At 43.9% G+C, this 25,607-nt stretch overlaps 1 protein-coding gene across 2 annotated transcripts in view; it reads left to right on the top strand.

Moving 5' to 3' along the window:
- adcy8 (adenylate cyclase 8 (brain)) overlaps positions 1–25,312 on the top strand; it is a 41,926-nt gene extending 16,614 nt beyond the window's left edge. The window contains exons 5-18 of one of the 2 annotated variants that reach the window (XM_049011522.1): positions 2,115–2,242; positions 3,078–3,236; positions 4,868–5,138; positions 11,605–11,802; positions 13,561–13,661; positions 14,573–14,774; positions 15,540–15,629; positions 16,111–16,283; positions 16,836–16,917; positions 20,995–21,153; positions 22,434–22,580; positions 24,144–24,236; positions 24,363–24,477; positions 24,732–25,312. In XM_049011522.1, the coding sequence (XP_048867479.1) occupies positions 2,115–2,242; positions 3,078–3,236; positions 4,868–5,138; positions 11,605–11,802; positions 13,561–13,661; positions 14,573–14,774; positions 15,540–15,629; positions 16,111–16,283; positions 16,836–16,917; positions 20,995–21,153; positions 22,434–22,580; positions 24,144–24,236; positions 24,363–24,477; positions 24,732–25,219 (2,406 nt within the window). In that variant the 3' untranslated portion in view covers positions 25,220–25,312. The remainder of the gene's footprint in view (positions 1–2,114; positions 2,243–3,077; positions 3,237–4,867; positions 5,139–11,604; positions 11,803–13,560; positions 13,662–14,572; positions 14,775–15,539; positions 15,630–16,110; positions 16,284–16,835; positions 16,918–20,994; positions 21,154–22,433; positions 22,581–24,143; positions 24,237–24,362; positions 24,478–24,731) is intronic. The other variant, XM_049011523.1, reaches the window with a different exon arrangement.
- Positions 25,313–25,607: the final 295 nt, after the last annotated feature.

Below are 25,607 nucleotides of genomic sequence, written 5' to 3'. Positions count from 1 at the left end.
CATACATTCTGATATTAAGTTTTTTTCTGAGAAAATATGCCCTTGCTACCCAGAAAGACGGCTTTTGCACAAAACTATACATATACATTTTTTAACATTTTTTTTTACTTTGTACAGAGTATAAGTATTTATGAGTATTTCTATAGTTATAATACAAAGTATTACTCATAGTTATTTGCACTATTATTTCTATGACTATTACTTCTGTTCCCTTTAAACTCTTACCTTTATTCCTATTGTTGCACTGAGCAAGTAAAGGACAAAAGAATTTCCCTCGGGATAAATAAAGTTTTTTCTTATCTTATCTTACCTTATCTTATAAAAGGCATTGTGAAAGTTTAAGTGATAACGGCTGACAATAATGCATAATAGCGTATTTTAAATGAATCTGCATAGACCACCTCACGGACGACATACGGCAGTCCAATCACGAGAGTTGATTCTTGAGTTACGAATTTCTGGTCTACCTCTGAAAATAACGCCCTTTATTCTTGAAGCGTATTTGAAAGTGTCAATTAATTCCCGGCAGGTATTTCTTAATTACCTCCATTTTCCCTTCTCACGCAGCTTTAATTGTCCAGCACAGAAGCTACAATGCCTACAATGCCTTTTCATAATAGGGACGAGCAGTCTACATAGATAATTACATACTGCATTGTTTACCCTTCCATAATAATGACAAATAATGGCAATAATGGAGTAAAAGTACAGTTATTTCCAATACTGCGGCAGTAAATATGAATAAATGCATGTAAGTGAGTGAAGGAGGACGTGAGGGAAACGCAGATGACAGGGGTCCCTCGAAGACTGGGGCTGCGGAGATGCGAAAATCCCAGGCTGGGGTTAATACAGGCTAACAGAACGCAGCAATACATGCGAAACTGCGGTGGGGTAAATCAGTGCATTTCATCGCAGTCACAAGGCCTCCTCTCCCAAGATGGCCGCTGCCTCTGTCGCCTCGCCCAAAATCCATTTAACTGGCAGCTCCATCTTCTTCCTCTCTGCCGATCCTCTCACTTTATCATAGATGCATTAAGGGCAGTAAATAGGCTTTGATGACAAGCTTAGATTACGGCGCTGATTGGCCACAGGAACAGCTCCAGACGCCTAAGTGTTTGCGCCTTCATTTTTTCTCTACGAAGATACCGTCGCGGCCTTAAAATGATCACCCTGCTTTATTTGGTATTGAAAATGCAAGTGGAACGGCCTTTTAAAAATACAGTAATCACCCCTCCGGAGCCTGTGCCCTAACAATAAATTCACACAACCACACATGCTGAGAGGCCTCAAAATATCGTTTGCAGGAATATTTCCAATTCTTGGATAATGTCAGATTTGAAGGTCGCCTTATTAATTAACATAAGCATTGCATTGATGAAGAATCAGAATGTTCATCGCAGGGTTTGTCAGTCCCTGATTTTGTTGAAAGACCAGCACAAAACGACAAACGACACGTAAACGCTTTCAAACGCAGGCATCGGCCAAACCGACGGAAAGACATAAACGGAAATCCCGGCTGCAAACAGCGACTGTCTCATTAGCGGAAACTTGCAGGAATCGTTAGTTATTAGGCTTTTGAATAATGAGGAACTTTCTGTGTCATTTCTGACCTGAAGTTAGCGGCCATTTGATTACAGCCTGATCTTAACATGCCTGCTGGTTCTCTTTAATTGCATTTATTATATTTTTATTCGTACTGTATGTTCCTTTGCCTGGTACACATAGACACTTTTATGCAAAGCTTGGTCCAATTATAAACCTGGATTATTTTTAAAAGCAGTACAGGAGAGGAGCTGGACCCCCGTTCCAGACAATGATGTCAGAGTCTTTTCTGAGACTAGAATCTTCACTGGCTGCAGGGTTACATGCTTTAGTATTAGGCAAGCTGCTCTTCGTGCATGTAGGCCTGCCGATGCAGGAAATGCATTCTCCTCATTCGCAGGAAATGCATTCTCCTCGGTCGCAGGAAATGCATTCTCTTTGGTCGCAGGAAATGCATCTTCTTTGGTTGCAAAGAACCTTTTAAGATGCAGTATGGATCAGATGGATGTGAGTAGACTGCACTAATGTGTTTGACACCCCCCATCCCTACCCCTCCCGATCTGCACCCTCAGGAGCATCACTGCCTTCGGATCAAGATCCTGGGGGACTGCTACTATTGCGTGTCGGGCTTGCCGGAGCCGCGTCAGGACCACGCGCACTGCTGCGTGGAGATGGGCTTGAGCATGATCAAAACCATCCGGTGCGTCGTCCTGGACCAGTGGGCTCAGAAACAGGGGCGGGGCCTTTTCAGAGAGAAATCCAACTGCTCCAATTTGGCACTGCAGAAAAAGACATAGCTGCATGCTGCAGGAGCTCAGTAAAGGGCACCTCCAGTCCAGAAGGTTGCAATTTAGGCAAGATGACACTGTTGAAATGTATGTAAGCCGTAGCTGAGGCAGGGCGTCACCCGAGAACCTGCCTCTAGAAGGTCTGAGACCGGCTTTGAAATTCGAGCAATTAGTGCCAATAGCTACAAATCCGACGCAGCAAAATGTGCATCCAGCTCCGATTACATCCGGCCAGCAAAGTCCACAGCGAAGTGTCCATTAGCTGCAGAAGGCAGCAGTTAAGAGCTGCATACGATCGACCGCTCGTGTTCCTTTCTGGAGACCTGCAAGTAACAATGGTGCTCAGCGCCGGCACTTTACACGCTGCGCCACTCCCGTAAGACGCCACGGGCCTGTGCAGGGCACATGCTTCCCATCGCCACCCCCTCAGCTAGCATCTTCTACGCAAAACACATTTCAGAATGCATATGGCAGTCCAAATCACAAAAGCCTGAATGATTAGTGCTGAACTGCACTTTATATGAATTTATGAATATGACATTTAGTTGCTAATGATGCACAACTTATGAGTGAAAAATCACATTGCCATATTGTCCCTTAACAGAATAACAAATGGATATTTGTATAAAACTATACTAGTGCATGAAAATTGTACAACTCTAGCGCGATTCCTCAATTCATATTCCGATTCCACTTGCACTTTCAGTGGTCTGTCCCTAGCACTCACTTCCTCTCTTGCGGCTGCAGGTACGTGAGGTCGCGGACGAAGCATGACATCGACATGCGGATCGGGATTCACTCCGGCTCTGTCCTGTGCGGGGTGCTGGGCCTCCGCAAGTGGCAGTTCGACGTCTGGTCCTGGGATGTCGACATCGCCAACAAGCTGGAGTCGGGTGGGATCCCAGGGTGGGTATTCTGAGCTGCGCCGTGTGCTCCTAATGCAAAGGATGTGGGTTTGAATCCCAGTGAGCCCCCAGGAAAAAAGATCCACAACCCTTTCATCTCATGCCAATCACTTTGGATGAAAGCCTAAAATTGATTAATTAAAAGGACTTTCGTGGTACAACATCTTTAAATCTTGATAAGATTTAGTATCATATTAAAAAATAAACTCCATCATGTTTCATTACAATTTATCGGTGTTTTATCTTACGGGTGGAGAAGTGCTTGATATTTTTTTTCTCTTTTTATATCCATCTCCTTCTGCAAATAGTCCTTTAATGGTCTCTTAAATAGATGGCGTCATAACCCTTAGTAACCCTCTCCTTAAAAAAACACCCCCCCCCACCCCCACCCGCACTGGTAAGTGAATCACTGTGTGTCAGGGGGGGCAGCAACGGCTGCCCCTTGGTTATCACTCACAAACAAGCTTTAATTACTGTTATTATTGGTGTGATTTCTCCACGGGGCCTAACTCTCCCCGCACCGAATCCCACAATGCATTGCACGCCAGATGGGCCACACGCTTCCCTGGGGTCAATAACGACACCACAAACATTTGCACGTGTCTAAGAGTCCACCAGCCGTGATTCTTGGATAAACCACAGAATCTGCCAGTTCCCAGTTGCAGATTAAAGTGACTTCAGACCCTGTGAGGTAATCTCCTGGTTGGAACGCCAAGCATTAAGGCTGGAATGGGAGACCCGCTGCGGAAAACAATTAGTAAAAGGTTAGATGATTTGTTGAACACAACCTTTCTTACTGATGAAATCCACGCGCTGGAGGCCGACCAACATAAGCAGGCTTTTGAAAAACACTTTTACCCCAATTAGTTTCAAATGACAATGGATACGATTCATTTTACCTACACAAGTCATTTGCTCTTTTTCCGTCCTTGAGTTAAATTAAAGTGAATGTGATGGTTCATTTTTTAAAGTGAATGAATCTCCTGGACCCATTTTTCACCAATCCTGTGCTTTTAAGTGAATCAAATTGAACTTATTGTAGTGGGATTTCAGTAAATTTTAGTCCTCTGTTGTGATCCAAGAATAATAGGTGATGTATATTCAAGCTCTAAAGACCAATTTTAATGGATAATGGATATTGTTTGGGGGTGTTTCCCACACACTAGTTAAATTTGTTTGCATGCAATATGACCTGGGGAATCTGCAGCACTTGACAGACAAATGTTGGTCCCCAAAATGGCAGTAAAATACCACAGAAGCTCATGTAGAAAGCAGTTCAATTTGGCGTCACACCGATGATGTCAGCAACCCTACGCTGATGCTTGCTGACGGTTTAACCGGGTTCAATTTAACCAGACTTACAGCTACAGCTAACCAGAAGTTGTTATGTTAAATCGTGGCTACTCAGCCCAAAGCCATATGTTTGTAATGTGCTATTTGCCTCACTTGTACCTCACTTTGGACAAAAGCTTCTAATAAATAAAGTCAATGTCATAAATATTCAGGCTGCATTGCTGGTCGCGCGGCCCTAGGACATCGCCGTTGGCGACGCATCAGGGCCTGACCGTCACTCGGCGCATTTGTGACGTATTTTGGATATTTTTTGCGACCTGAAATCTTTGCCTTTCTCAGGAGGATCCACATCTCCAAGGCGGCCCTGGACTGCCTGAACGGCGACTACGAGGTGGAGGAGGGTCACGGCAAAGAGCGCAACGAATTCCTGCGGCGCCACAACATCGAGACGTACCTGATCAAGCAGCCCGAGGAAAGCCTGCTGTCGCTGCCCGAGGACATCATGAAGGAGTCGGCCAGCGTCAGCGGGCGGAGGAGCAGCAGCGCCACCTTCACCGAGGGCTCCTGGAGCCCTGAGCTGCCCTTCGACAACATCGTGGGCAAGCAGAACGTAAGCGCTGCCCGGAGCCGCCGCCCCCAGCACCGACCCCCCCCCCCCCCCGCCGCGCGGAGCATGTATGAGCATGTGTGAAAGGCCCCGCGTAAGGCTAACCCCGACTACTGCTCACCTCACTGCCATCTTCCCTTACTTTCCTTATTGTCATTTTGGTCCATCCGCATATCTGTTGGCCGCTACTTATTGTGAGATATTTGTTATTAACCCCAAGGGGAAGTTCTTCTGACTTACATAAAGGGCACAGATACAAAAGCATATACAACATATGCTTTATATAAACAAAATACAAAGCCTGTACATATAACACAAACAATATTGTTTAGGAAGCAAATAAATGTAAATTAGTTGACGGGCACTGCATGTAAATGAAAGTCTAGCGCTATCTGTTTGAAATTAAATTAAATGCTGATTTGACCGTGGGAAATGTGGATTGGCATTGGGATGTGGGTTTTGCGTATTGGACAGTCAGGTTAGTTGCTTACCTTGCACGCTTCCTACACAAATCCAGATTGCTTTAGGAGAGTCTGGGTTTATGCCGTAATGTCAGATCATCAGAAGGTACTGCATTTCGGGACCGTTTCCAAGAGCCTGTACTGTACATGTGAGAATATCAGGACACCAGACCTTAGTTCACATGCCGTACGATTTGCAGTAGCTGGATTAAGCTTAAGATCATTTCCCCTGCGAAAGAACACTGTCAACAACTGCTTTTAAAAAAATGGAAAAGGCAGCTACCCTTCACTGCGGAACCTCAGACCATATGCCACCGCCGATGACTAAGTTAAAGTGATTCCTCTTGCCATTTGCCTTGCTTCAGGCTAACCATCTGCTCGAGCCCAGTGTAACCATTAAATGTTTTGGCTTCAGTACTGTAAACCACCCCACGCATTCCAGTGAGAGAAGAGAATCATTTCTTATTTCAACCCTTAAACTATGCAGTGTCAAGCCATCACTTGGCATTGTAGATATGTCAGTAATACCCCATAGTCTGGAACCTTTCATTTTTGGGCATTTGGTTCCTGGGACATGCTTTAGTGTAGCACACACCTTTCCCATGTGTCATTTTGCCTGCTTATTGGAAGAGACAGTTTCCAAACTGGCTTTAGAATAGAAGAATTCTGATTGACGTAGACCTCAGGCAATATGTAGTACTAATGATCTGTTTTGTTGAAATTTTGTTGTATTTGGATACTTAAGGAAATCTGGATGAATAAGCTAATGGACAAATAATGCCACAAGTAATGGAAGGACTAATTAAATATGTGGCCTCTGCAAAACATGAACAGTGGACCTACGTTACTTTGTCTAATGACAACAGCAGACTTAATCCTTAATAGCTTAAAATGGTGATTGCTGCTTGTTTCACTCTCAAATGATGGAATTGTAAGGACTAACCTGCAGTCACCATGTTGTTTCATATCTGTCTCCTTTCTCATGGGAGCTCGCCAGGACTATAATTAAAAATGCTCAGTCATATAAACCTCCCCAGTGATCGCGGTAAATTTAAATGAGCCTTTCCAGCCGCTGCTGTGGAATGGGACCCTGGAGGGCGACAGCGACGCTGTCCTGCCCCCGAGCTCTGCTCAAATCTTGAAAGTAAAGAGCAGATGGTGCATCGTGCCCTACCCTTTGTACTTTTGATTATCTGATGCTTGGATGATCTGAAACGTTTTGGCAGATGATGCCATACCTGGTCCCTCTGCGCTTGGACATCCGACGTTGTATATACTCACATCGTGATCTCAGTTATGATTTCAAATTCCTAGGACATAAGAACACTTGCGGAGGGGAGGAGACCTAAAACTTTATTCAGAGTTGCGACTCTCGCAAACAGGAGCATAGAGGGATTCATGTGGAAATTGGCAGCGATCCTTCCAAGGCCTGGTGATATTTGCACACCTTGTTTACTCTACGTCAAGCAATTTGGTTTGAAAGACCAAGCAGATGTTCAAATCGCCATCGTGCACATTGGTGACACCCCTGTCCCTAAGAGAACCTGCACGTGTCTCCGGGAGCCGATGCCCTTTGAGTCTTCTTGTCTTCATGCCCTGGGATTCTTGCAGATGCAGCCTTCGGAGGCCTTGGTTCTCATGCAGCACTTCCAGCATCATTAGTGACCTTCCTTAGCTCTTTATCTCTATCCAGCCTCATGCTTCTAAAAAGTCTTTCATGCCACCTGCCCATTCGGAGGATTTTCACTTCAAAGACGCCCCCCCGGATGCCCCCCTCCCTGCCCGCCACCCCGAGTTTCCGCGTCAGTGTCAGTCAGACAGCCTGGTGTTTGTGGTTGATATAATAAGAGCACAATTATAAAGAGAGAGCTGGTTTATATAGGGAGTATATGCTCTAGGGGCTGGAGGATCTGCTTTGATGGTGATACCTTTATGTTGGGCTTAGAACCAAGTTATAGTGCAGAAATAGTGTCTGAAGCTCCACGAAGCTGAGTCCTTTGTTCCTCGTGTATAGAATGTACTAGAACTGGTTTTTAAGGCAGCGTTACCAATCATTGCTCATGCTCAAGCAAACTGCCTTTTTAGACAGCTATATTCTGTCAAGTCAAGTGATTTATCCTGTTCAAGTATAAATAGCATGAGGTCTACTCTACTGGAAGACTAAGCTAGCAGACACCTTGGATGCTCACCAGACTGTTACTGGTCACACAGAAACCACCAGAACCAGTGATGTCTTGGGGTTATGGGAAGTAAGTAACGTCTGTATAGGAGTAGATATGGAAACCAGAAATCGAGCGTTAAGGTCAGAACTGAATCTACAGTACAGCCCTAGAGGCTCTGAAACTGCACAACCCAAAGGACGTCTTTTCTGAAACAAGAACATAAAAATATCATTTTCCTGATTAAAAAATGCAAAATCCTTTCCAGCCATAAACCTAATCGTTACACCTTGAGCTGAAATCCCAAAACTGGCACAGCTATCCAGCATCCACGATAGGGCACTAATGCTCGGGGCTCATTAATTTTGGTTCTTGTTGCTGGAAAAATTCTGTTTCTCTCCTGCCCTGTCGATTTAGCTTCGTTTGGCGCGTCGTTACTTTTGCAAAAGATGAATGACGCCGAATGCGCAGACTTTCTCGTATAGCCTCACCGTCTACGGGCAACGAATAGTTATTTTCCAAATCGAACCGCAGAAGAGCGAGTAGTCTTATGGCTGTCACCTGAAGTGGCGATCCCTGAGTATCATGCCCTTAACAAAGCGGCGCGTTTTGGAAAATGCGGGGACAGCAAGTGGGCAAGCTGGCAAGCAGGAGCGGCAGAGATAAGGGCGAGGCGGGCAAATCGCGCTTTTCTTTCCCGGCACTTCAAAGGTGCTGCCATTTTACACATAACATGCTGTCAGGTACTGAATATTCACGTCGCTTTAGCGCTGCTGTGATTCCTATTCCCACGCCGCGAAGGACGATGCGGCAGCAATGCGGTGTTTTCTGACAGATAACGCATTCGAATATCAGTGTTCTTCTAAGCCTTCAAAAGTCATCACAGCAGGCTGAGGTATATCGTTTATTCTGCGTATAAATGTTTTCTTTAATTTTCTAATCCCCGAATCATGTACCAAAGATCAAAGGGATCGGATTATTTGAAGGAAAAATATATAAATAAATTAAAAATAATAAATAAATCTGGTAATTAACTCCTGTATGAATGCTGTAGTAATCATTCGTTATTAGGTTAGTGCTTTTTAAGGCTACAATCAGACGTATAAGACTTAATGTTCGATAAGTACACCTATGAAATCCGGGACTAGCATGGCAGTCATGCTGAGATTATCTAGCTAGGGTGTAAGGTACTAATGATTATATTAACAATCGAATATACTAGCGATTAATGTAACGATTCATGGACTAATATTATATTATATTATATTATATTATATTATATTATATTATATTATATTATATTATATTATATTATGGGTGGCACGGTGGTTAGCGCTGTTACTTCACACCTCTAAGGCCAGAGTTCAAGTCTCTGCCAGGGTTCCAAGTGCGTGTTTTTCCCTAATTGCCCATAGATGTGTGTGTGTTTCCAGTGATGGGTTGGCGCCCCATCCTGGTTTTTCCCTGCCTTGCACCCATAGCCTCTGTGATAGGCTCCAGACCCCCTGTGACCCAAAATAGGACAAGCGGGCACAAAAGATCGATGGATATATATTATGTTATTAGTGTGAGGCAGCAACTAACCAGCCATTGCAGTGTGCACACTCAGTCACACATACTGCTAGTTTAGGTACCCCGCTTCACTGGAATCGCATGTTCTATGGACATTTGAAGGAAACCAGTCCAAAAGCCACGCGAGTACAGACCGAACATTCAAGTTCCACACACACAAAGCGACACCACGACCCACCACGCCAGGCTTGGGTGACCTGCAGTGGTCACTATCGACATGCCAATTCATGCATCTGGAGGGGTGTCAGTGCAGCAGGGAAACAGGGGCCCTTGAATACATAAAATCATACAGAAAATTACCTGGGGGAGGGGGGCAAGGTGAGAGATGAGGTCTTCAGGTCCATATATATATACACACTCAATCTAAACCTCAAATATTTTGGCGTGAACTGTTCCCTTGTTGTTCAGTCCTATAACACACAATACAAGAACAGAATAATACGTATACTACTACTATTATTATTATTAATAATAATAATAATAATAACTAAAAATAATTGGAAATAATAATTAGTAATAATAATTATCAAAAATCACGTGGTTATAATGTACCATATTATGTACGAAGACGTGGATAAGGGACAAGGTTAAAATGTTTTAGCAGCGATTGATTTGATATACAGGAATGGAAATGGAAAGTAAATTAAGCAAAATAATTTAAGTGAAGGCGATGACGAAGACAGGTAAAGCTACTATGAGAAGGTCAGTGGCGCATATCTATGGTTAACCTCCCATTATTGGGCGAGTCTTTAGGTTGTATTTGCATTGCGGACTTGCTGTGGTGATTTTTATGTTCTAATCTGCAATACCGACAGACGCCGGCATTGTCATTCATGTTTAATTTACTTGCTTCCACAGAACTGCAGCTTTTACTCTTTATTTAGACACTTATCCGCTATGCACCGTCTCCCTTCCACCAAATCGCCGAGTGGCCGAGAAGGGAAATTTTAATTCATGTTTTTTTAATAATTGAGTTATCAGATTGTAATTGAATAACTGTGGCAGCACTACTGGGGTGTCTAATTTCTAGTGACTATTTTTAGGATGACTTTGGATATCATATACCGTACATGCAATCATGGTCAATCACAAGTTTGCTCATATCAGAAATCCATGGGAATCCATTTTACTGCGGCATTGGGAATAAAACAGGAAAGCAGAACTGAAGAAATACCTAATAACTACTCCATGTCACATTGAGAAGTATCCAGAGTACTACAATACAGTCCATTACTGAATTTTTCCAGGTGACTTAATTGGAGCTTTAACACTGCAACAAAGCAATTCAACTGATGGCAGTAATTAACACTGATTGTCTCTATCTTTAGTAGAAAATCAGATCACCTTTGTGTGGTATCTCATTCGTAATAGGGTCTTCTCAATTTGTTCTGTAACATGTACCCCAGGAAGGCATGGAGTCATAACCTGTAGGGCAGGGATTGGAAGAAAGTCACAGGTACATTTGTGTATTAATGGTCAATTCATGTATGGGATATATATGTTTTTTTTTTCCTGGAGAATCGGGCTGGTTAGGACATTATACACAAAACCCCCAACATTCATAGTGGAATGAATTTTAATCACCAAGCAGAGAGGTACTAATCAGCCTGATAAGACCAATTCAACATCTCAGATCTACACTAAAGGGTGTTATACTCCTGACACAAAGCAGCTAAATTAACACATTTCTGTCAAAAGCTTTCCTTGGATTTCAGTAGCATGTAAATTGGATTTTTAAGTATTATTTTTTAGTAGTGGTAGAACTGGAAGCAGTGATATGCATTGATTGTATTTTCTGCCTTCAGAAATGTGGATTTCCATCAATAAACACCAGGGCTCTGTGTGACTGAGTAGCCGAGCTATATGGCTACGCTAACGAACTTAGCATGCGACCTCGTACTTGTGGGAATTTTCAGATGGCAACTGCATGTCACGCGGTTTCAATCTAGATGAATAGATCTTCTGTCCGTCTTCAAACGTAATCATTTATTGTTATTTTGTTATGTCTTTGCTTGCTACCATTAATGATCATTAACATTATTATTTCGTTTGCGCATATATACTTTTTTTTATTTGAACGTTTGATTGATCGCCATTGTTACCGTAATTTTGAGTGAGTAAGTATTTCCGCCATCGACTGCGTCTCAAAGACCCTCGAGTGAATGGTTGGGATTTGCATGCGATGTCATGAGTGAGTCTTTGATCTAGAGCGTTGCCTTGTGTCTGTCCCGGACGGGGACAAGCAGGTTTACTCTCTCTGCATGTGCCTTCCCCCAGACTCTGGCTGCACTTACGAGAAACTCAATAAATCTGCTTCCAAACCATCTCGCACAAGCTTTGCATGTCCAGTCTGGTCCTGAGGAAATTAACAAGCGAATAGAGAACACCATCGACTTACGGAGTGGCGATAAATTGAGAAGAGAGCATATCAAGCCTTTCTCACTGATGTTTAAAGACTCCAGCCTGGAGGAAAAGGTAGCTGGGTCTTTCTCTATGAGATACGGAAAAAAAATATATCTATATATAATAAACAAACTTGAAAAGAAGAAAAATTGGTCTACCATACTTTTATCATGAGTAAGCTGAAGGATCGTCAGACTCCCAAAATGATCAAATGCTCTTCCAACCTAAACAGGCTCTTCTGTTACGACACATGAAGTCGACACAATGTGTAATTCAGATACCTCAGATGTCACACTTGCTATTGTCTTAATTACATTAAACGCATTTGCGTGCCAGCAGTCGCAGTTAAAATAGTTCACCAAATGCCTGTCGAACATTCCAGGATAGTTCCAAAAATCGTTGATTTGTTGAAAGTGAGAACATGCACGGCGATTTCTGGACCACGAAGGCTCCGTGTAGCAACATTCAGAAGAAACAGACAATGCTTTCGTTTTCTTTTTGGATTTTTTTATTGGGGGGGGCCACATGACACAAATCCAAACAAAGAAGATTGTGAACCATTGTATAATTAAACTGAAATGGCAGGTTCTTCCTCAGCTCCCAGAAATAACCATGAACCTTGTGACGGATCTTGCCTGCTGTTCGCATGGTGTGACCTTTGGTTCTCCTGGGTGTTTATCATGATAGTCACAAGATGCACAGGCAGGCAGTACAGGGAGTCAGAGGAGTTTCAGCATAACAGTAAACACCTCATTCCTCGATATGTAACACTGAGGTTTACGTTTTGGAATGCATTTGATTGGTGGAATGTGATCATTGGATAAGAACCATTGAAATGTACAATTATACATGTATACATAATACGTAAACCAAATGGACTCTGATTTTGAAATACTAATAGTCATTTTGCTCAAATTGCAATGCTTATTGGATGTTTAAGCGATACAGAATTGACTTTAGTTTACTCATGACCAAACGTATGCTGTGGACTCAATGTCCTACAAGTATTGTTGAAAGATTTTCAGCTTTTTGAAATTCATTTTGTTTCTTTGCAGTTTGTTTCCCCTTTTTGTTAAACGAGTGAGTCTGTTTGCACCCTTATATTTTGATTTGAATTGACTACTTCCTGTTTCCTTCTCTTGGGTTACCCATCTCAAACTGGTTTTCAGCCCCCATCTGGTTTGGTTCTGCTTAATGTCCCGCCACTTGGTGTTCCAGTTCCTTATTTTGGCGTAGCTGTTACTGACATATCCTCTTGCTAATTTCCCAGTACCCTTCTCTAAAAGAGGCAGAGAGCTGGTCAAAACGGGCTGCTGGGGATGGCAGTATTTTTTGGGACGTCTGGTTCTGATGAGATAAACCTCAGACCAGCTCTGGCCAACACCTGGGTCGTTTCTCAATACGCATACTTGACCATACTTGTGTTCTCGCATTCCCATTTGACGTCATCTCCCATTGCCAAAGGCCAGTTCCAATACTCAAGAGCAGAAGCATGGAAGAAGGTAAAAATCAAGGATACATCGATTGCATTCTCGGCAAAGGAGACCAATCCCATGCTTCACTGCGCCCCAAGTTCGGTCTTGGGAGGCAAGTTAGCAGGCCTGGTTTTGCCAGGACCACAAGTACGATCTTTGCGTTCTTGGTATTGAGAAACAAGCCTCCTGTGCCATCCTCAAGGGCCCAGAAATGGCCCACGCTCTCTGCACCTTTGCCTGTGGACGTAGCATGTCCGTGACTGTGTGTTTGTGGGATGCGGGTGGCCGGCGGCTACCTCAGCCTCTCGAACCTGTCTTGCCTGTCTGAACCCTTTCCCCCTGCCCCCTCCCGCAGTACTCCCAGATGAGAGATGAGGTCTTCAAGTCCAACCTGGTCTGTGCTTTCATCGTTCTCATATTCATCACAGCCATCCAGAGCTTGCTTCCCTCATCCAGGTAATGGAAGAAGTTGAGTGGGAAGCGACTGCCAGATTCCAAAGCACTGTACGGAAATGGTTTATGGGAAAGGCCCCAGCTTCCCCAGTTAACGTTCCCAGTATTCAAAGAATACGTTTCACTTCATTATTTACATACTAAGTTCATGGCTGTGATTGTTTCTCCGAGCAGACATCCATGAACACTGTATATATCACTTAAGATCTGAATACATTGACTGAAGTATTTTTTAGAAGCCATAGGAGTCTTTCATTGCATTTTCACATCAAGTACACCTAGAAATAAGACACGTTTAATATTCTCTGTTTTATTTTTCTGCTTCAAATCTGGTAAGATCACATATGAATATATTTAAATTTTATACTGTAGTTTGCTGCTGAGAAGCAGGGAATCTCTTTCTCTATAGCGGGGGTGCTCATGCCCACCCCTGGAGCTCTACCCCCCTGCCGAGCTTAGGTACAGCCCTAATTTAACACACCTGATACAGATAATCAGGCCCTTCAGTACTGAGATGCTGCTGAACCGCCTGATTATCTGTATCAGGTGTGTTAGATTAGGACTGTACCATAGCTCTGCAGGGGGGTAGATCTCCGGGAGCAGGAATAAGCAGCCCTGCTGTACAGGATCATTTTAACGTTAAAACAAAAAAAGAAAAATTGAGTGTTCTTTGGTGGACCATTGATGACGGTAACGGGGAGTTTGTTACTGGTTGATTTGATTTAAGTGGTAAAGCACAAATTGTGTGTTTTCATTTATAGAGGATGGAGTTGTAGATTATTTGGCAATTTGATGATTGAACCTGACCCTAGTCAATCTTGGATGCGACGTATTCCTTTACTGTTTAGTGTTAGAGCAGATTGTGGTGTCGGTAGTGTATCTAACCGTATTTCATATGTTTCACGTGTCGACAGGATGGTAACCATGGTGATCCAGTTCTCCGTCCTCATCATGCTGCACTCGGCACTGGTCCTGGTCACCACGGCCGAGGACTATAAGTGTCTGCCCCTGGTACTTCGGCAGGCCTGCTGCTGGATCAACGAGACCTACATGGCCCGCAATGTCATCGTCTTCGTCTCCATCCTCATCAACTTCCTGGCTGCCATGATTAATATCGTAAGTGGGCTGGACAGTCAGTCATCAATGGAAATTTGCAGACTGATGCTGGCAGGTGGCGTAAGGTGTTAGTCATCATTTATTTTCCAAAGAATTTTCTGATTTATACATGCGATTGCAAATCACATTCACAGGTCCAAATGTAGATACTCTCAGATATATTTATAATCCTGCTTTATAAAGTCATGTAATATTTGTTTTCGATGAAAGGAAACAGTGCATTTTACTCCACAGTCAATGTTATTAATATCCATACTGAAAAAAAAACCTCTCCAATATCGAATTCCTGAGATCACAGGCTACCAGAGTCAATGGCTGACATCGATTAAATCTCAATATAGTTTCAAAACATAGTAACAGAATATCAGATTGCAGCATTATCATTGGACTGTCTGTCAGCACAGAGCACAAAAGGAGGGACCAGGCAGCCGTCAGAAAAATGCCCATCACGAAAAGAATAGACTTAATCCCTCAACTCCTTCACATCAGCGTTTTCTTTTAGTAGCCGGAGAGAAAAGTCAATTTCCTCCAAATCACTCCAATTTTGCATGGTCAGCCTGCATCGTTAGCTCCGTCCTCTGATGGGGCAGGACAGAGCGTCATTGCCGGTAACCGCTGATCGAACACCTCAGTGTACACGCTTCCACGCCGCGGGGACCCTCTCATCTCAGGGGCCTGTGATCTCTCCATGCGATGCCTCGCTCCCCCCTGCTTTCTCTGAAGTGTGACCGTCCAACTCGTCTCCCTCTCTCCTGTGACGTCCAGCTTTGGTGTGATTTCGACAAGTCTAGCACGTTCCGGAACCAGACATTCAACGCATCAACCTCGATACCCGACATCTGCTTCTACCCTGAGGTACGCCGAGCTGTGTATATGTCAACTGATGACTTTATTTGAGGCTGAAAATCACATGAATGAGAGAAGTACTTTAAATCAAATGACTGTCTCTGTTCTTGAAGACAGTCTTAACAGAAACTTTAAAGAAAATAGCTTTCTGTTTTTTTTCCCCAAATACAATCAAGTTCAACGTTCAAAAATCTGCTGTATTTCATTTTAAGCCTTTTTAAGCTGCAGCTGGGACCATGATGTCATAATTTATACGACTGCTTCTCCTCCTGATTGGACGCAGCTATTTTACTCCGAGTCGTTAACTGGATGACTCCCACGAGGTCTCCAACAACAATAGCCCCTTTTCCCGGAGCTTGTGGACTCTCTGAGATTTACAGTGATTGCTCACAGCACAGTATTCCAGTGATCATCGATTTGCCATAAGAATCACGAACCACGCACCCTGTTCACCTTTGCCATCTGTCTCCCTCGTGTCTTTACCCGTCAGTACTTTGTCTTCACTGGCGTATTGGCCATGGTGACCTGCGCCGTGTTCCTGCGCCTCAACTCCGTGCTCAAGTTGGCCATCCTGCTCGTCATGATCGCCATCTACTCACTGCTCACCGAAGCCTTCTACACCTCACTCTTTGTACGCTACGACACCGTTCACCACAATGGCGAGTGAGTTTCATGCCCCCCCTCCACCCCCCACATCGCCATGACAGGATGCCATTATCTCCCTTACAAACAGCTGCTTGCCATTTATTACCGCACGACAAACCACAATGACGGCCCCCCCCTCCGCCATCTACCCGGCGAGGTGCCGCAGGAGACGATTTCTGGTCGTGACGAGAACAGCTGGTGCCCCCAGGTCCCTAAAAATACACAAATAATCACTGCATGTGTCTAAGAAGCAGCCCGAATGCAAACACCGTAAATATCCCTTCTCTTCTCTAAGGAGCTGTAGAGGATTTTCCACTCAATAAATTGCTTTCAAAACAATGAATGATCTCTGTTACTTCGCCCTGTGCATGCAGCTCAGCATAGAGAAGCTTTTATGGTACCTCAACTACTGACTGACATCTTTCTAGAAATGCTTTATCAATGACATTTTATGTTAGACAAAAGATAAACGATGCAAAAATTAAATGGCTACTACATTAACTAAATGTGTGCAGTCGTTTCTTGACTATGAAAAATGGTAATGTGCATGTCTGCCTCCATTTGTTCCAGGAAAAATTTTCTGGGGACCAAGGAGACCTCGCTTCTTTTGATGGCAATGTTTCTACTGGCTGTGTTTTACCATGGACAACAGGTAAAACTATAGCACAAAAGTGTGTTGGTGCTTGGGTTCTGGTGCAGTGAGCACTCGTACAGCGTGTGAGTACTAGTGCAACGCGTGACTGTACAATGTGCAGTTGTTTTTGCAGTGTGTGACTGGTCTAGTGAGTGACTGCACTGTTTGGTTATTTTTGCAGTGCGTGGGTCCTGGTGCAGTGTGTGGGGCCGGTGCAGTGAATGTGTGTACCATGTTTGATTGTTGAAAGAATGCGATGATGTTGGTGAAGTACTTATAAAGCGTGTTGTGCTGGTGCGGCGAGTACTGTACATGTACAATGTGTGGTTACTGGTGCAGTGAGTGATTGTACACTGTTTGGTTGTTAGTACAGTGTGTGGGTAGTGGTGCAGTGAAAGGTTATACGGTGCTTGGGAGTTGATACAGTGTTTGAGTGTTTATATATCACCCTCGCTTGGGATTACCAGAACGGTCAGCACTTCTCTTGTGATGATACACTATAGAGATATTATATATGGTGCACCTTCATTATCTATGTTCTCTGCATTGAGCTGTATCATTTTTGTTAGCTATTGGCTTTCTATGGTTTTCTTTATTTAACTTATGTTTTCAGCTTCTGTCTGCCTGATATTTAAGGGAGAACATCTGGGAATATGTCATGTTTGTTGACACGGTGACTCAAAAATAATTTTGACTGACAAACTGGCCCTGCGCCTCTCCTGCATGAGGCCAACAGGGGTGAATCGGCGACCAGCCGAGCAGCTTCTCTTGCTCTCAAAGAGAGCCTCTGATCATTCTTGAGCCTTTGCTTGGTTCTGTGCTCAGATAATTAGCTCACGGTCACAGCAAACCCGCTTATGTCAAAGACAGACGGCTCCAGTCGCGCTTTTGAACCTGCTGGGAGAATAAAGAAGAAAACCAATTATAAATTTTTTTTTTACTTCAGTATTTAATTTTATTTTAATTACTTTTTATTGAAAAACTTTTTAAAGACTATTAACACGCTACAGTATTTTCAAAATGTCAACATTAGTCTTTGATTCCAGCAACCAGCATAAAATGATTTGTACTTAATTTGCATTTTGATTAATTTTATCAACAAAAGCAGAAAGGATCGATGCTGAGTTGTAGGCGTCCAGTGCTGTGGACCTTCTGAGCCCACGATTAAAATGACTACATCATTACATGATGCTGCCATCTCATCCCTTCCAAGTTGCAGTAACTGCAGAAGATCACAGTAACCAGGGCTCCGCGAATCAGTATTGACGCTGGTGGGTTCAGACCCTGAAGCCATTTTTAAGAATATTTTTTGTAGCTGTTGGTATAAGAAGTACGAAGTAACTAAAGGTTGATATTTGTGCAGTCATTTAATGCCAAAAATCGGACTTTTACCGTGAAATTCTCTGCCGGTGCGTATCGCTCCTGCTCGCAGGCTCATATCGTAAAATGTCATCAAGGGGGTGGCCAGAGAGCGGTGGAGTACCTGGGGGCTACGGATGGAGAGTGGGATTTATATCATAAAAACATATTACTATGAAATGTCACCAGCTGTCAGCATCAGCATGTCCGGTGCCCCCCCCCTTTAGATTCCATCTGGCAATGAGATGAAAGTAATTGGAAAAAAAATTCTGAAGAAATGGGGAAAGCTAGCAGTAGCAGAAGCATCGCACTTTAAGCGAACTGTCCTCCATCCATCGATCGGCAGGCAGTGCAGCTATGTGTGAGAGCTTTAATGGAGGTTAATGATGTGGGGGGGGGGGGGGGGGCTTCTATAATGACTGGTCCACTGCTCAATTGTGGCTACGCCATTTTGATCTAGCGACGAGACATAAAGGATTTACGATATTAACGACACTGAGATTAACGCACATTGTTCACAATTACTGTTAAGCTGACGCCATTAAGGGATTTCACGGCATTAAACCTCTCAAGGTGTCTCCCGATTCCCCAAACCCTGAGTACATCTCAGACCCCTGAGTCGACCAGACAGTTGGGCTGGAGCCGTCGTGACTCTGGTTAAATGTGTCTGCTTTTCTGCTCTGCAATTTAGTTGTCTCTGGAGGCCATGGATACGACTGAAATGCTGAACCGACTGGATCGGTACTTAATTACACGTTATGCAAAGAGCTAAGTAACTGTTTCTTGTCCACGGCCCGGCGAAGTGGCTAAACCGGGATAAAAGTGCAGCCTGGGAACTTCCACGTGGGTTAGATGAACCAAAACAGCTCTAAAATCCACCGTCCGTTTCGGTGCCGCAAATGCACATATCTTTCCCGTGGAATATGTGTGCGTTTTTGTTTTTTTTTTTTACATGGGGTTTGCTTGTGAGATGCTGCCGAGAGGTGCAGGCTGCTGGGTGATCAGAGAGCACTCTCAGAGTGGGGGTGGAATTGAGGGTGGCTGGAATGAAAGGTGTTTGACTCAGGTGTTTGGTGTCAGAACCTGCTTTATTCCTGTCACACGGGGGCTATGGGCGAACATAACCCTTTGATACAGACACCCAACCAATTTTTAGCCTTTAATTCCTCCCATACTGTCACTTTGAGTACCCCCAGTATGGAACCTTGACACCTTCTGAAACCCAGGCAGTATTTTTTGGATCTATGCTCTTTGGAATATCTATGCCCAGTGGAATTATGGGGAAAAAACTAAATGCATTAAATCTGTGGGTAGTGTGTGGCTCAGTGGGTTAAGATGCTTTTCTTGTGATCAGAAGGTCATTGGTTTTATTCCCAGGGTTGGCAGAGTGATTTAACAGCCAGGCTTTTGAGCAAGGCTTTTAACCCCCAACTGCTACAGCAATTGGCTGACCCCGTGTTCTGAAAAATGCATGTCGCTTAGGATGCAAGGCTCTGCTATATAAATGCAATGTAAACACATCGTCTCTCACTTTTAGACTGCATTGACGTCATTTAATCTGTCTGTTGTATCATGCTTATGTAAGGGATAATGGCATTTTGATCCATCCATCCATGTTCCAACCACTTACAGAGGGGGTCTAGAGCCTATCCCAGGCAGCGCAGGGCTCGGTGCGGGATACACCCTGTGTGGGATGGCACTCCATCACAGGACACACACAGTCATACCATCCACTGAAACATCTCCCAACTACGGTTTATGATTGAGCTTGGAGGAAATCCCAAGTGACTCAGGAGACACGTATTGCTACTCCACAAGCCCAGGGAGAAAGCAAGGCCCACATGGACACAGTATTCAGACCCCATGAACTACAATCCTACCCGCTGAGCCGCTGCGCCACCCACGGTATAGCAAACGTTACAAAATTAAGTTTACCTTAGGAATATCAAGAATCCATCCATCCATCCATCCATTTTCCAAACCACTTATCCTACTGGGTCGCGGGGGAGCCTATCCCGGAAGCAATGGGCACGAGGCAGGGAACAACCCAGGATGGGGGGCCAGCCCATCGCAGGGCACACTCACACACCATTCACTCACACATGCACTCCTACAGGCAATTTAATAACTCCACAGTTTTTTGGACTGTGGGGGGGAAACCGGAGTACCCAGAGGAAACCCCACGACGACATGGGGAGAACATGCAAACGCCACACACATGTAACCCAGGCGGAGACTCGAACCCGGGTCCCAGAGGTGTGAGGCAACAGTGCTAACCACTACACCATCATGTCACCCCCTATCAAGAATCTTTAAACAATTTCGGTAATTTTAATCCAAATTAAAATTAGCTCTCACTTGAAAAATATAAAGGATCAAACTTCTTTATTTATTGAAAACAAATGAGCAACATATGATTTATTTTTTTCAGTTTCAGGACTTTTCTTTTCATCATAATTATAGCATTTCCTATTTAAACACCCTATCACTTGCTTGTAATGTAACTTGTTTTCATTGTTAATCCAGATTAACCATAAATCCGTTATTTACTGAATTTAATTAAAACTTTGATAGCACAGCAAAACTTCCATTGTGATACATTTGTTGTTTCAAACTTGATTTGCATTTGTTAATTGCTAATGCATTTTAAACGTTGCTAATAGCATAACTGATAGCACAAGATGACACTGAAGACAAAAAATAATTTTGTACACGTGTATATATATATATACATAGTTGGAGTACACTGCACGCCTTGACTTCCTGTGGCGAGTGCAAGCCAAAGAGGAGATCAACGAGATGAAGGAGCTAAGGGAACATAACGAGAACATGCTGAGGAACATCCTGCCCAGCCACGTGGCCAGGCACTTCCTGGAGAAAGATCGGGACAACGAGGTAAAGGCCCGCGCGCTATGCTAATGAGTAGGAAGGCTGCGCGTAACATAGCGATCGCGAGCATGCGCACTGGGGACAAATCCATGTGGACGAAGTCCCGTATCGGGAGCTCACTGTCCCCTGTTTGGTTGTTTCGAGTATCATGATTAATGAAATGATACATCACAAGGGTTTTTCATATAAATAGGACAGTTTTGCGCAGCGTCAAGATACCGAAGAGAAATGGTTCCTTTGTTGCCGTTCAGAAATGATATATTGTGCCAGTTCATCGCAGGTGCAATATTGTAGATAGCCCGAATTAATGGTTCCATAAACCACGAAGAGACATCATACAATGAACAATAACTGGCCTTCGGGCGACTTTATGTGTAAAGCGGAGAGTGGACAAAGTGTTCTCTCAGTGTTTTGCTCGGCATGGATGTTTTCCTCTTTCTTTAAATTCACGAGTTGGCCATCAGGTGACAGGCACACTGCTGGGACGCTCAAGGTCGCCCATTGACGGAGGCTGTGGGAATACTATAATCAGGCGGTTATGATGTGTATTAATCACACGGGAAATGGCCAGGGAGCCGGAGCGCGCGCGCAGACACCTCGCGCAAGCACAATGCCCGTCCACAGTCAGCGCTATTAAAATAAAACCTTGTAAAGCGTTCAGCACCGCTCCGTGCGTCATCTTAGTATTTATAAATCCATAAAGAACACACACATTTGCACTCTCCTGGACAAAAAAACGGAAGCTGACGGATAAGTAGAGCATTTAGGACAGGCACATTATAATGGCCGTTTAAACTAGAGAGAAAATTCAATCAAAAACCTTAGTAATTAAAAATTATTATTGGATATAAAAAAATCACTGACTTCGGAAACAGTTTTTTTGAGAGAACTGATAGCAATATATAGAGCAAACCATCTTTACGTCGTGTTGTGTGCAAATTTTTAAAAGTGTAAATTTAGGGAGTTATGTATTTAATGGCAGTAATTGTCATTATTTACATCCTTCAATTTGCTCTGGTTCTTTAAAAAGCTGTATTTTTCATGGTTAAATACCTAATTATACATGCAGCCACAATTAGTATAAGAAATTCTGCTAATTTTGACACAGATTACAAATTAATCATTAATAAGCTGAAATAGAACGTTTCTGTTTGTTTCTGTTTACTGACAGTGGAAGAAAAACATTGCCCTCTGCTGGCTGGATAATGCCTAGCAGCCCAAAGTCTGTCTCTTACAAGGCGAACACTGGAAACATGATGATGATGAGAGTCTTGTCCTGTTCCCAGGAGCTGTACTCCCAGTCCTACGATGCAGTGGGGGTCATGTTTGCTTCCATCCCAGGATTTGCCGACTTTTACTCGCAAACGGAGATGAACAACCAGGGCGTTGAATGCCTGCGTCTCCTCAACGAGATCATCGCCGACTTTGACGAGGTGCTTCCCGCGTACTAAAGCCTGTGTCTTTCATGAACGATATCTAATTATAACATGTGTAATATGTGATTTCATATAAAAGATGTATAAGATATAAGAAATATATAGTACTTTAATAATGTATAATTTTGTAACAAATTTAATTTACAGTTTAATATATTTTTTTAAATCCATTTTATTATATGTCTAAGAACATACCGAAAATACTGAGCAAAAGAAGTATTTAAGGGGAGTATCAGACTTGACCAAATCAATGAACTATTTTGAATGAATATTATAGCTGAACAAGCTTGATTGAATTGATTCACTATGGTATGTACTGCTAAACCGGATCCTGCCGGCTGTCGCCCCCTGGACTGAGGATTAGAAGACGATACCATTGAGGCTTATAAATTAAAGTTATATCCGTTATATGTAACGTTACATGTAAGGGTTACTGGTTTGCACAAAATGTAGGCAAGTGTGAACAATGAGTTACACGTGTGGCTCACTGCCTGTCAAAAGTGTAACCAATGAGGAGATTATATCTAAATCTTCAGAAAGCATGAGGTTGATGAATCTGTGCTGTCTGATAAAGGGCTTTCAGAGGCAGCCAAGGCCGTGTGGTTGATATGGCACTCGCTCTTTTGATGCATTTGATGCCATATTTCAGGGGTCCTCGTCCCGATCAGCCAACCTGTCTATGCTGAGCTGTCCAGGTATACGGAAAAAATTAGCATGTAGCACGCTAAGCTTATTCAGCTTTAGTCGACTTAGATGACTATCACTTCACAGACTTTTTTGGGCTCAATTACGAAAATAAAAATGCTAAATGTAGTCTTTGGATATGTCAGTGTGGAACAGCGTAGGGACATGCGTAGAGCACGTTATGTCCCGCTGTCCAGCCGAGGCAGTGAGGTCCTTGCTGGGTGACTTCCTAATAGCGGTGATAAACTCCATCTTCCAGCCCCTTCAGCTGGCTGGGCCATGAATGCATGAGGAAAGCCAGAACAGGCTCTTTCTCGATTGTAATCCCAGATTCAGTTTTCAAAAGGCACTTTAGATTCAAGAACACAGTCTGAGACCATCTGCCACTGAGCCGGAAACCCGTCACAAGGACAAGATGAGCCGAGCGTCAAACGATCCCAGGAACCTGATGGCCAAACTTAAACCTCTTGATTTATGGAGACTGCCTCCCCCAGCATGGCGAAGCTGTTATATCCTGTTGCGGTCCTCAGTACAAAACCAGCACCATTCAAATCTCTGGAAGGAAAGGAAATCACTGTCAAAAGTAGGAGGAGTGGAGTGTATTATCAGAGCCTGGGCTTAATCGGACAACGGGCAACTGAATGTGGACTGATAAGCTTGATGTCTGAACCTACGTACAAGCAATGGAGACCAACATGAAGGTCTTCAGCACCTGCTTCAGGATCTGCTCCATATATTACTGATGTGCTGTTTCCAGTATCTCCAGTATCTCCGTTTGCATTATTCAAACATTACTTTTGAGGATATTAGAACTCTTCAGTTAGCCTACTGCCTTCTCATTAGTCATTCCTACCCTTGTTTCCTCTGTGTTCCCAGTTGCTTGGAGAAGATCGATTTCAAGACATCGAGAAGATAAAAACTATCGGCAGCACATACATGGCAGTTTCGGGGCTGTCCCCTGAGAAACAGGTGGGACAGCGAATGAACGAAATAATATATCAGGCATAATTTTGCTTCTTTTTCACAGTGAAAATGATGTTGAGCCCTCTAAACATAAATGATTCTTCTTCTCCTTATTTTTCCATTGTTGGGCAGCAATGTGAGGACAAGTGGGGCCACCTGTGTGCCCTGGCAGACTTTGCCATTGCTCTAAACGAAAGCATCCAAGAGATTAACAAGCACTCCTTCAACAACTTTGAGCTGCGGATTGGTAATATCCTAACCGGGAGACTGCTCACATTTGGCCACATGAAGTCATGATTCTGTGTCTTCGTCCTGTTTTAGTTGGTGACATATTTGCATGAAATATTTCGTGTTGGGGAAATTGGTTCGTAACTCTACTTAGTATGATGTCAAGGCTAGATTAAATTTAGCATCAGTGTCAACCTGCTCACTCTGTGTGTTTGTTGAGAACATTGTTCGGTCACACCATCCTCACCAGTGTTTCACTCGTTCTCTCTTCAGGCATTGCACATGGATCGGTCGTGGCGGGGGTGATCGGTGCCAAGAAGCCCCAGTATGACATCTGGGGCAAGACGGTTAACCTGGCGAGTCGCATGGACAGCACCGGCGTCAGTGGCAAGATCCAAGTGCCTGAGGAGACGTTCCTCATCCTGAAGGAGCGAGGCTTCGCCTTCGAATACCGCGGCGAGATCTACGTCAAGGGCATCAGCGAGCAGGAGGGCAAGATCCGCACGCACTTCCTGCTGGGCCGGGTGCAGCCCAACCCGCTCATCTTGCAGCCACGTAAGCTCACGGGTCAGTACTCTCTGGCCGCCGTGGTGCTGGGCCTAGTGCAGTCGCTGAACCGGCAGAAACAGAAGCAGATCCTCAATGAGAACAACAACTCTGGGATCATGAAGGGACACTACAATCGCAGGACGCTGCTCACGCCTGGGGGGCCCGAGACCGGGGCCCACGCCGAGGCCGCTGACAAGGCGGAGCTGCCGTAGGCTCCGTTGTTTGCATCCATTCCATTGTTCTTTGCTTTTCTGTGTCAATGTTTCTGTTTTGTATTTCTTTTATATATAAAAAAAAACACAATAAAGGGGTTTAATTTTTTCATAACCAGGTGGAGTGCCGTGTTGTGTTGTCGCAATATGCTTTTTGGGAAGCCTAGTCATGAGGCTTGGGGTAACCTACGCTTATCCTGATTAAAGAAGAGCTCCACATCCATGCGACCAGGGTCGCTCCACATCTAAGGGGTCCCTCCAGATATATACATTTTTTTCAGGATCTGTAGGTATAACATTTCACCATGAAACACACGCCCACCACTTAAGCAGGTTAATCCCAGCTCCAGTCTGGGTAATAACCTTGAAATATGCCACCAGCATCTTA

This window comes from Brienomyrus brachyistius, chromosome 4, assembly GCF_023856365.1.
Source record: "Brienomyrus brachyistius isolate T26 chromosome 4, BBRACH_0.4, whole genome shotgun sequence".
In the NCBI taxonomy this organism is placed as follows: Eukaryota; Metazoa; Chordata; class Actinopteri; order Osteoglossiformes; family Mormyridae; genus Brienomyrus; species Brienomyrus brachyistius.
The sequence above is the reverse complement of the archived record's forward strand: the minus strand, read 5'-3'. Positions and strand labels throughout refer to the sequence as shown.